General features: G+C 43.1%; 1 protein-coding gene across 5 annotated transcripts in view; it reads right to left on the bottom strand.

The window, feature by feature from the left end:
* The window catches only part of dmxl2 (Dmx-like 2), a 41,192-nt gene extending 31,463 nt beyond the window's left edge, over positions 1-9,729 (bottom strand). For 2 of the 5 annotated variants that reach the window (XM_041943498.1, XM_041943506.1), the window contains exons 1-6: positions 9,348-9,728; positions 1,886-2,011; positions 1,546-1,617; positions 1,346-1,424; positions 998-1,142; positions 27-93 (exon numbers count right to left, since the gene is read on the bottom strand). In XM_041943498.1, the coding sequence (XP_041799432.1) occupies positions 27-93; positions 998-1,142; positions 1,346-1,424; positions 1,546-1,617; positions 1,886-2,011; positions 9,348-9,434 (576 nt within the window). In that variant the 5' untranslated portion in view covers positions 9,435-9,728. Of the gene's footprint in view, positions 1-26; positions 94-997; positions 1,143-1,345; positions 1,425-1,545; positions 1,618-1,885; positions 2,012-9,347 lie in introns of all 5 variants that reach the window. The other 3 variants (XM_041943512.1, XM_041943520.1, XM_041943530.1) reach the window with 2 other exon arrangements.
* Between the last annotated feature and the right edge of the window lie 2,626 nt (positions 9,730-12,355).

Below are 12,355 nucleotides of genomic sequence, written 5' to 3'. Positions count from 1 at the left end.
GTAACGTGTTTGCGTGAATCACGTACCTTCCCCACTGTTGCAATGTACTCCCCATCAGGAGACCACTTGGCAACGTGAACGGATGCAGCAGTCCTGAGAGAAAGCACGAACACTGATATCAGCTATATTCACTTCTCCACAGGAAACTCTCTACGGAAAATACACACAAGTGCTTCTGCTGTCATCTGTCATTGTGTACTTGCTGTGGTTAATTTGCACATGAGTTATTGCTGGTAATTTCAGAGCTCGCACTTCCCCTGTTCTACAGTAGCTGCTATCCTGAATGTGCACGTGTGTCATCAGATGACAATTACTCAGATGGTATCATATGTCTGTCTGTTTACACAGCTCAACGCACAGGCCACAGACTCAAAAGAGCGGCTTACAGCAGTGCATACAAACCTGCTCAGATGAGCTTGGATAATCAGTAACTGCCTGTAAGTTTTTATTGGCAAAATGTTGGAATTTCACAAAGTTCAAGGGGAAAGATTACAGTTGCTATGTTGTCTGCACAGCGCAGGTACTAACTCTTACTGCATGAGTGACAGAAAAGAAAGCTAAACGCATCAGCTGACAGGAAAAAAACAAACCCGCTTCGACTTTCTATCACAAAATTGACCGTAAACTTTGGTGTTTTCAAAGATGAGCAAAGCAGTCTTTCACTTACAGTTATCAGTGACACTTGGCTAAAGAAAGCTTTTACTGACAAGACAGCAAAACAAGAGCTCAGAGAGGAAGAATGAAGAAAATTTAAACACAGACTAATCAATTAACTGGTTAGCTAGCTGTCAAGTCATTTACATATTTGCTTGACCAATAATCGGTAAGGGGCAGTTTACATCAAAAGCAACTGCGTAATGATACTTGGATAAGACCAATTATCTTTGGGTTGTGACTCTGCTGCTGGCCTTTTGTACATAACCTTGAAGCAGCAATGTTTTCTTTCCATGCCAATCATGTTGCATGCTTTTACAGTATGCACTGAAGCAAAACGTACTTGCACTGCCAGACACAGTTCCAGTCATTGAGGACGGGGTGGGGCTTGTCCTCGGTCATCTGCCCATCCTCCTCCTCTATCAGGGCATCTGTCAGCGGTGGAGCCCACAGCTGGAGCCGCTCAGTTGCTGCTAGGATACGGTTCCCTGAGGACACAAAAGCACTATGTTACACACCTCTCGTCCCACGTTGGCAACTACAGCGCACAGAGCCACATGCACGCTGTGACTCTTACATAATGCACATGTTGTTCTAGACAAACCGCAGGGGGCTGTAATCGGAGCTGTGCGTAGTGTGGATTAATTCTGTCAGACAGTGAATCAGTTAAACACAGAAAGCATCGGCGTACCTTGTGGGTCCCAGGCCAGGTTGTAGGTGATGGCATCGAGGAAGAACTGTCCTGTCTTTTGCCACTGATAGTTAAGCTGCTGTTAGTGATAGGAGAGCGACACACACCATGCAATGTTATTGGCACACAAGTGTGATTAAACTCACTGGGTACTGATTGAAACCAGTATTTATTTCTAAAATGCTGACATTTGTGCTCACCTTGTGGCGTTTGTTTGGGTTGGTAGAAAGAGGTTCAAAGATGCAGACTGTGTTTCCGTAGGATGCAGCAATCTAAAAATAAAGAGCTGTGTTCATCATCACAACATTACTCACCCCATCAGTGCTCCTGCACAGCCATTCCCACAGGAGAGGGGTAGGTGGGGAGTGGTGCATGAGAGCGAGATGGCAAGGAGAGGAAAGCATGGGCAGTACAAGACAGCAGCAAACACGGGGCTAAATGTACTTCTTTATGCTCGGCGTAATTGACAATGTCTTCTGGCTACGTGGAAAAATAAAAACTGCATGTGGGAGTGTGTCTGAGGGTGCAGCCAACACTTACCCTGCCAAGCTGGTGGGAGCACTCCACGCAGCCCACCTGTATGTTTCCATTCTGAGCTCCCGGGATAATCTGCACACACTCAAAGTCACTCGCCAAGATCACTACATCACAACCTGAGCCGTAGGCCTGAAAAAGAGACGGGAACAGGAAGAGGACGCAAATCAGATCGAGCCACAATAAACAAATAAGACTTCAACACTTGGGATGAAAGATATGCAAAAAAAAAAAAAAAGAAAAGAAGCCACATTTCAATTATTTTGACAGATACTGCAAGTGCCATAGGAATCCTGATGTTAGCAAAAAAATTTAGTTTTGCATTTCATTTTCACTGAAAAAAAAAAAAGACAATAGGGCCCTATGAAATTCCACAATGCAGAAAAAACAGACAGAATCGCAGATTTTGATCATAAAAATAAAAAAAACTGTAAAATAAATTGCGGAATAAATGTCCAAAATGTGGATGCAATTTGTACAGTGCACCAAAGCCTTGCAAACAGAAAAAAAAAAACACTATGACATTGTGTTCTGGTGACACACAAACACAAACCAGAGAGCGTGATTTGTAGGCTGGGGCATCTCTGCAGCACTACAATGCTTCATTTAGAACGGCACGTTATGGCACATTTTACCTTCCATCACAAAACTGTAGCCATTGCCTGAGAGTTGGATACTGCACTTGTCCATACTATGATTTTGGTATTATTCCAATTATTCTGAACGGTTCAGGCTTACAAAGAGCTGGAACTTTACGTTGTAAATTTAAGTGCAAAATACATTAATGCTTTAAATGTGTCTGGAAGACACTCAGTCACATTTACTATTTAACTTAATGTCTCATATAGTCTACATACAACTTAATAAATGTTACATAAATACAACAGCATTCAATGACACTAATATGAATATTGCATAAGCAGGGTGAGATATTGGAAGGGGACGGCAGCTACCTTAAACCACCATAACACTGGCAGGTTGTCGTGGTAAAATGAGCACAGAAACCTCCTAACAACTAACATACGATGCTGTTTTACAGATCTACTACACAAAAAAATGACACCTACTCATGTGCAATAAGCAGAAATTTACAGCACATGCTAAACGCTAGGCTTAGCGGGCAGAAGTGTGTTAATATTTGGATTACGAGCAGCAAGGTAAACTGATACAATGGCGGCTGCTGGTGGTTGGGGGCCATGTGTAGAACGGCAGCAGTGGCAGCAGCACCTGGGAGACAGGCAAGCTGGCCTCGAAGCAACAGTACAGCCAGGGTGACGGCTTGTGTGTTTCATTATTCAGGAGAACAAGAGGAGAGGCTGGGAACCACTGGGTCACACAAGAGGACAGCGTTACAGCCCGCGGTATAATATGACGTGACAGCCGGGGACGGAGTTATACTGAAGATTGTCATACGATTGCACTTTACATACTCTTACATAAAATGTGAGACACAGGTAGACAGAGGAGTAAGGGTGGCGCAGTGTGTGCTTTACTATTACTGCGGCATTTGCTCCTGCACATTACAGCTGGAATTAAAAGCGGTCACCGTCACGCACTGTCTAGGACTGCTCTGCACCTCTCTCTCTCTATTTCACACACACTCACACTCTCTCTCACACACACACATACACACAAGAAAAAGTGTGGGTCCGTTTTACTCTCTTTGACAGCAAGGTAATTTGGACTTGGTGGGACCTTGAGGCAGGCTGGTAGGCATAACTCTGCCTTACACAGGATGACCCATCATCACTGCTTTATTCTTTTGGTTTGGGCTTAGTGTGTGTCATGTATTTCTTTCATCATCCACAAATCCACATGCACACAATGCGCAGAACATCAAGCATAATACTGATAAATGGCATCGTGGTTAACACTGACACAAGTCATATAAAGTAATATAAGAGATTTGAGAGATTTTGAGCTAATTTATAGATCAGTTTTTACATTTATCTGGTGTTTTAATAGATAATTAGATGTTCAACACTTAACAACAACAATCAACAAGAAAACTTCCCATCTCAACAATGTACACAAAAACAGTGCACTTTAGTCTGTAATAAGCACTAGATTTCAAACAATCTGTCTGCATGACTGCATTCAGCTGCTGAGGGGCAACGATATTGGCGACAGACAAAAAAATAAAATGAAGACACGAAGGTCTGCCCATTCTAATCAATTTAATGTTTAGCTAGCTGTCACGATACTTATTTGATTCAGCAACAGACCGCACTGAGGAGCCGCTGATTCTGTCTGTGCTGCACTGAAGTATCTGTAGCTTATAAATCTGCTGACTTAATGAGTGCAACCCTGAAGCAGCAAGGTTTCCTCCCTGTCAGTCATGAAAGCTGCTTACATCAAGACTGTTGCTGCCTTTGGATAAATATTACCTCTGTAACACATTGACACACTGACAAAGCAGTTCCAGTTATGGTGAGCAGACAAACAATTGCAATGCAATGGTATTGCTTTGTAGAAGGTGAACTAACACTTATTCAACTATTGTCTGGGGCAGTCATGTGACTTTTTGCTGAATTGCTTTTTACATTGAACTTTGTTGGGAGCAGTCTATGATTTTAATATAATTGAGGGTCATTCTCATTTTTATAACATCCTTCAGGCGCCATACTCAGTGGCGACCCCAGAAATTTTTCATAGGAGTGGCACACACCCCGGGGGGGGGGTGGGGGGGTGGGGGGGGGTGGGGGGTCACTGGTTATTGGCCAGCACCTGAGAAGCTTATTATGCATATGCAACAATATATGTGGCAGCGCCCCCTGCCCATACTAAATTATTGAACACATGTTTCCCACTAACCTCTGTGATGACTACAACTGCTTCTCTTTACTGAGGTGTCTGACGTCACATGGTAGTGATGAAGATGATGCTGCTACTAGAGGGTTTTCCACATTTGGGTCAGTCAGTATTGAACCGAGTCTTTGCAAGAGGACCAATTTTACTTAGTCCCGTGCTAGCAGCTCCACTGCAACAACAAGGCTCTCCTTCACAAATTCTCCTTCTTAATGAGGTTTTAGCCTCTTAGCTATTAGCACGCTCACCACAAAACCTGCCTGCGTAACACTGTGTCTGCCAGAATGTGGTCCTGTGAAAACTGCTTGTCTCCAAACTCTGCCAAAGAAAGTTAATGTTATGCAAGTGTATTGTCCTTGCAGCTCATCCAGTTTATTTAATGTCTCTTGAGAGTGTCCTTTTCATTTTATTCACTTTATATTACTGATGAGCGCTACAGAGATGGATCGACATCTTGCTAGTTAAGAGCATCTTAAATGCTACTTGAACAATGGCAAACACGATGAGGCAGGGATTTAGCTGCTTTTCAGGATAAAGGTATTGCAAAAGAAAGTGAGAGAGTGAATGCAGTTACAGTGTGTGCAGTGATAATGAAAACAGATAACAGGAAGGGAGTGAGAGATCACTTCTGCTAATGCCACTCACTCCCCAGGCCTAACGCAATCATGCAAAAATGCGCCACAGCCACAGCTGCTACCATGTGGACCATTTTCACGTTTGTGCTAGCTAGCCGGCTTCAAGCTGCAGTCAAAACCGCAAATATTTAAAAAACAAGAATTGATCAATTCTGGCCTGTAGTAACCTGGTCCCTCGGTCGACCTGTATTATCCCTGGCAAAGCCTGTAGCACAGACCTGTACTTTGATCCCTTTGTCTATAGCCATATCATATGGGCCTTGTTGTTCATGTTATTCACTGCAGCATGGCTACAGCAAGTCCAGCTTGAATTCGTCTCAACTCTGTCTGTTGGCCATAACATAACCAACTTCATCCGTGTATCCGGCTGGACTGGCTGCAATTGCAGCATCTTAATGGATCTCAAAACACAGGCAAGGGTGGTAATATCCTGTTTGTCTGTCTATCTATAATCAGCATCAAAACACGGCTAATTTCTATGAAATTTTGTAGGCAATTACGCCACGGGGTAAGGAACAGTTCATGGCTTGATCTGGAGTGACTAACTCCACCATGTCATCCTTAATAAAGCACATTACCTTTTGTCTTATAATTCTTAATCTGTTGCACACAGAAGCATTTTTTCTTTGGTCTAATTCTTTGGTTTAAGACATGCTGCACCCATTTTGGCTGATTTTCTGTTATTTTGAATTCTGGTACATAATTGAGGAACTTGGAAAAGATTAGTCATTCATGTTTTGGTGTGCCATGTCATGGCTCCGTAAATGATGGCTAACATCTTGTGTGAATGACCCATTTCACATGTACTGCCATACCATCATACCTGAATATACTTTGCAATTTCAACCAAATGTAGAAGGCAATATCTACTTGTAGCAATCCAGCAAAATTTAAGATATTCCACCAATTGGTGTTGCTACAGTGACACGTCAAATTTAAAGGGACATGGGTCACGAGTCTGAAACACTTGTAATTTTACAAAATCCATACTTGCACAATACACAGAACCTTGAATATTCCCAGACAGGATTTAATTAATCTCAAAAAATTGGCATCACTCTTATATTATGTGATGACATCTGTATTCTGACGCAGATCAAGATCCTGATGCCGAGTAAATACTTTCCATTATTTATTAAGAGAACAACATTTAAAGCAATATGCAGCCTGGGTGGGTTTTGCACCCTCCCTCTCTCTGTGCTTTGTAGTGTATTCTATTTTTAGCGGCTCGCACATCTGCCACTCTGCATATCAAACCCAAACGTCTGTTTGTATGTGCACTTACAACCACAGGTAAAAACAGACAGAAATAGTTTTCCTAACCACCATTTAACCGTCAATCTTCCCAATCATCATTATACAACCTCTCAAGAGGACACTATCATCTAGTCTTCAGTGTTTCACTTTCACAATATAACAGAGACAGATGACACTAAACAGCTGAAACAATGGTGAACGATTGTTTTGTCATTTCTGTCATTCAACTGATTACAGACTTGAACCATTATGAACAAACAAAAACTGGAAATAGCAATTCATGTAATGGTAACTATTGTATTACTGACAATCACCTAACATTATGTTTCCACGGTGAAAAAGAACACAATTTTCTCTTGGTCTTGAAAAGATCTCTTCCTGGTTATTGCCATCTAGTTCCTTCACATTCCTACTCACACTTCAAACTATTCTGACAGTGGCTCTCAACACAAAACTACACCCACCATCCATGGGCCCACAGAACTTGGAACAACAGGACATCTGTGCTTTACTCTCAATCATTCAAACTCTTTTTTTTATTTCTGACAATGCGCCAGTGCACAAAGTTGAGCATGCAACATTTAGAAGGCATGCTGCAGCAAGAAACAAACAGCACGGAGAAGGAATGACTCCATGTCCAATGAAGTGCTGGCCTCATGCTTGCTCACTTGAGCTGGTGCACTGGCTGCTGCAGGTTAGGTGTGTGTGTTTGTGTGTGTGTGTGTCAGGGTCTGGCCTAGGAGGCCTAAGGGTCAGGGTGAGTGTAACTGCATCGGACATGATGTCTAGTGTTCTTCAAATATCCTCTCAGACACAGAAAGAAAACACCAGGCATAGAAACTGGGGCCCTGTGGCGACGTGCCAGGCTTTAGCCTCACGACCAGCTCTGTCCTATGCTGTTGAGCCGATATGACCCTAGGTACAGAGCCCGCCTGTTTACATTCAAACATCCTTGATCTGGGGTCAGCGTAAAGGGAAAGGGGGACAAGTCCTATTCATAGTTTTCACAGAAATGAAAAGGACGATGAATTAGTGCACTATATTGTAAAGGACGGAGGGAGGGTGGAAAAGGTGTCAGTCAAAAAAATCTAAGACAACAAAAAACAAAGCACCACCTCACTAAGAGGAAGGAGGAACAGACCAAGCCCAGATTTGGCCGCCATTAGACAGGCACACTGTGTTCTCAACATGAGGGGATGGTGGCGTGCAACGTAGCTACTCAAGAATTTACTCTGAGGCTGTATTGACAGAATTTAACTAATGCAGTCATGTTGCTTTTGGTGTGAACTGTGGTCAAAAAAGACTATGTGAATTTGGTCCTGGTGCAAAGGCAGCTACATCCGCTGTAGTCATCTTGAACGAATCTTAAACTAAAAGACCCTCAATTCTGATTTTCATCATGTTATGACAAAGCAGTATCATACTTTCTCCACTTTCAAGGGGTTTTCCATATAGGGTGTTAGGACAGATCATCCAGCTGTCAATAAAATCATCATCATTCATCCTCAGCTCTCGATGTAAGAGTCAACTCAGGATGCTTGTTTTACCATCTACTACGTTTCACTCTCATCTTAAACTTCATCTGATCCATTTTAAGCAAAGGAGCCACAGGATCTGTTTGGGTTATGAACTATACGTCATATTTCCTGCTCTTTTGCACATCACATCATCACAAAAGGGGCTGTTCTCTTGTATTGTGTATGTTCTTACCATGTCTCGCTGCACTAAATGGAATATTGACTGGGCTACTCGGTCATGTCAACTTGAGGCACAAAGACACCTCAGACAGACAAAGAACAAGCATAATCCAAAGAGGTCAATAAATAGCAGACATGGGATGTGGTAGGTAGTAACTGATCAGCAGGTGAGCTAATACATATAGTCTAAATGACTGGTGCCAAGCCCCCCCCCCCCCCCCCCCCCCCCCCCCCCCCCCCATGTGAGCTGGAAAGGGGGCCAACAGACATCAATGAAGCAGACGCGGTTTCTCTTGTGCTAAACTCAAAAAGAGGACAGATGGCACCACGTTTTTGAATGTTATTTTCGACACCAACACGCTGCCATTCAGCCCTCTAGCTCATGTATCCATATATGGCTCTCTACGTCACGACTGGCGCAGCTGATGCTGGGATGACAGCGAGCTAATGATCCGTGAGGAGGATTTAACGCCGAATGGTAGCAAGCTTAGCTAGTTCTGCCGCCACGCAAAAACACAGCTTTAACATCCTGTGGCGGTGCGCAATTTCGCCAAGCCCCGTGCGCAGTCACCTGTAGTGTGTTCATTGCAAACATTTGGCCAGAGCGTGTAGCGTTGCAAATATTTGCCAATAATCTTATGGCTGCGCAAAAGGGATTCCCTTGCAGTATCCTAACGTAACGAGATGCAGCTAAAGGTCATTTGAGTGGCTAGCGTCTTGTAGCTATAAATAATAACGTCACGGTATAACGTTACTCATAAGGAATAGATGCAGACGTTTCCATTGTGTATCCGCTTGTGGACGTTAGCTTGTCAATGTCTGACTGACTGTCACGGCAAATGAGAGAGGGGCTTGCGATAAGGGTGCTCCGAGTAGTCTCGACTCACTGTTTGTGAACCCCTCGGTGCGGCAGAGTGGCTAGCACCCTGCCCGGCTAGCCGGGGCTTTAGCTCGCGAGCCAGCCCGTTTCCAGCCAATAGAGCGCTAGCTAGCTAACTACCCAGCTAGCTACTCAGTCGCTAGCTTCAATAGGTGTCATCTTAAGCAAATAATATCAAAATAAAAGCTCACCGTGAACGGAATGTCAACCACGCTTCCCACCGAATAGCAGCAATCTCCAGGGTTTACAGCTCCCGTCAGCACCTGATGCAGATGCATTTTCCTTATATTTCAGCAGCTGATGGGTTTTTTTTAATTATTAATAACGAGTCCACCCTTTCGGTTTCTCCGTCTAGCGACGGCTGGGAATTCCATCAGTAACGCTAACGTTGTCCTCGGCCCGGCAGCGTCGTCTTCCTCCACAAACGGCAGGTTTGCGGGGAATTTGTGTTCGACCCGTATCAATGTAATCTCACCTGGCCCTGTCATCTATTTAAACATGTAAGACTGGCCGCCCGTCGCCTCTCGCCGTCAACACCATCCCTGCGATTAATCGTGAGAGCCGAGGCGGTGGGATCTCTGCAGCGAACCTGACATGCGCGTTCACGACATTGTCAAGGCACGACTGAATGATCATAGATAAGTGAGACCTAGACAGGGACACACCCACTCTTGAATTTCACGCAGTGCTTCTTCGGCATTATTCCTGAATATAAAAGCCTGCTGTGCTTCCCACCGCGTCTAGTCTTTAAATGACTCAAGCGCTTCATTTAATGATGGATCTTTCTTCTTTCTGGGAGAGAGCGCAGCCGCTCTAGCATTGCTTTTCTATGTTTGGTTTCCAGCATGTGGAGCTAGCAGCCCTCTGTCGATGATTTGAGTTCATTGATCATAACTGTAGGCTCTGTAGTGAAACCAAAACTGATTGAAGTGTAGTAATACTGAAAGATGGGCAATAACTTAGAGAAGGAGAGAAAACTGCGGACATAAAACTGCGTTAAAATGCAGCAGATAGCAGCCATACTCTCAGAGAGACTTTATGGAGCTGTAGTGTTTTCCTATGTGGGACTGCTTTAGTTTAGTTGAAATTGGCAGTCTCCTTCTCTTCAAGTCCAATAAGGTCACTGAAACTATTTCATGAGTCTTATGAAACTGTCCTGCAATAACTCCATTAGCGAGAAAAATTAGAAAAAAGAATCTGTTTCCAACCTACCTGAAGTTGGGATTGTTGAATTTAAATAATTTACTCACTCATATTATTTTAAAATTTCAAGTTATGTACAACTGAAACAATTAGTTGTTTATTGAATTAGTCCACTGACAGAAAGTGGATAGTCTTCTAACTTGTAATAATCAAATAATCAGATAAGTTTTCAGGCAAAATGTCAAACATTTAATGATTCCAGCTTCTCAAATGTAAGGATTTGATGCTTTTCTTTGTCTCATATGATCGTAAATTAAATAATTTGAGGTCTGGATTTTTTATTCAGACAAAACAAGCAATTTGAAGGTGTTACCCTCTAATCTGGGAAATTATGCTGGGCATTTCTCACTATTTCTTGGTGTCTCATAGACCAAATGATCGAGACAATAACCAGTAGAATAATGGCTATTGGAAATAATCATGAGTTGCAGCCCTAATGTCATGTACAACAGCTGCTGTCACAACTACAACATAAGATATGAAATGCTGTGACAATGACGTCCATTACTGTTTGACATTTTACAGAGAACAGAGAGTGAGGGAGGTTCACTGTGGCTGTGACTGTCCCTCAGCTCCTTATCTACTCTCATTCATCTCACTGATGAGATTTAATGGAGCAAATCACCATTATACTGTTTATCCCCTTTCTTTTCTGTGTACCCTCTTGCGGATCCATTGTCAGACTCTCTCCTTCATTGTCTGATGAGAGGGCTGAAAGAGACCCACGGTGGTGATACTCACAACCAACCATCATGGCATTGGCCTAGTTAGTTAAGCCGCACTGACATCGTCAGGCAGGGCCTGCCTGCCAGCCGCCATGACATGCAGGACAACAGAACAGAAAATTGTGAGGCAGTAGCCCTGAGAGAATGTGACACATACGCATAAGCAGTGTCAACAACAATGGAGGGGGACACTCTTCCTGTAGCATGTGTAACACTTTGTTTGTCCATTTAGCATTTGGGTGACTTGAACTTCAAGCGTCAGATGTTACAGCTGGTCTGTAATCACAGACAGAGCACGATAATGGAAAGGGAAGTAATATCTGTGCTGATTGAAGGGGGGGATTTTAAAAGTAAATATAGAAATGCTCAAGATCTCGCAAGTTTTTTTTCTAATAATGAGTAATTGCTGTCACAGGATAACTTAAAGACCAGTGTAAAGTTTACACAGTACGCCCAGCCCTCTGTAAGTCTTTATAAATCAGGAACAAAATCCCTGCATGACTATGTAGCATTATGTAATCCAGATAACCATCCAGAAAATTGAAAGTCAGTGAAATCTTGCTTGAAATCTGCGTCTTTCAGCACCTGAAGGGCTGACTGCTGTGATTGCACACCTTTACCTTGAAGCACCTCACTCTGAAAAAGCAATCTAGCTAATACATCTCAAACTCAAATCTCAAAACCCAGACAAAAATAGTGGATGCATCGGCCTATTTCAAGCATGCCAGTCTGTATTGATTATTATTTATGGTGGGCATCCACTTTAGATTATTAAGAAGCAGGGGATTCATCTCTTAAGTCACAGAAATATTGTGCAATTGGCACAGCATGCTGAGGTCATTGCAGAGAGAGCCAAAAAAAAGATGTATATGAGGATATCCCATTCCTGCAGTAGAGCTGACCTCAGTATTTAGATCAGGAAAAGAGGCTCATGCAAGTGTGTGTGTGTGAGACAGAGATGGTGGGCACTGTGAGTAGCAGCTACTGTATGTATGGATATTGCAGTAGGGTTGGAAGAAGGTCGATGTAGTGTTTGTAGTCCCTGCAGTGCCATCGGGAGACACAGTCTTGATCTACAGAGAACAGAATTAAATGCATTATAGATTTTCTCATTTCATGGATGGCTGCTAGCTGGAGGGAGCTCCGGTCTGGGCCGGAGGTACAACACATTCTGCTCCCCAGGACAAAAAACTGGATTGGAGCTTCTTCACAATCTTAAATAATTAATATATATATATAACATAACAATATTTACAGAGTGGGCGCCTTAG

Source organism: Chelmon rostratus, chromosome 1, assembly GCF_017976325.1.
Source record: "Chelmon rostratus isolate fCheRos1 chromosome 1, fCheRos1.pri, whole genome shotgun sequence".
Taxonomy (NCBI): Eukaryota; Metazoa; Chordata; class Actinopteri; order Chaetodontiformes; family Chaetodontidae; genus Chelmon; species Chelmon rostratus.
Note: the sequence above shows the minus strand (reverse complement) of the source record. Positions and strands in the feature narration are given on the sequence as shown.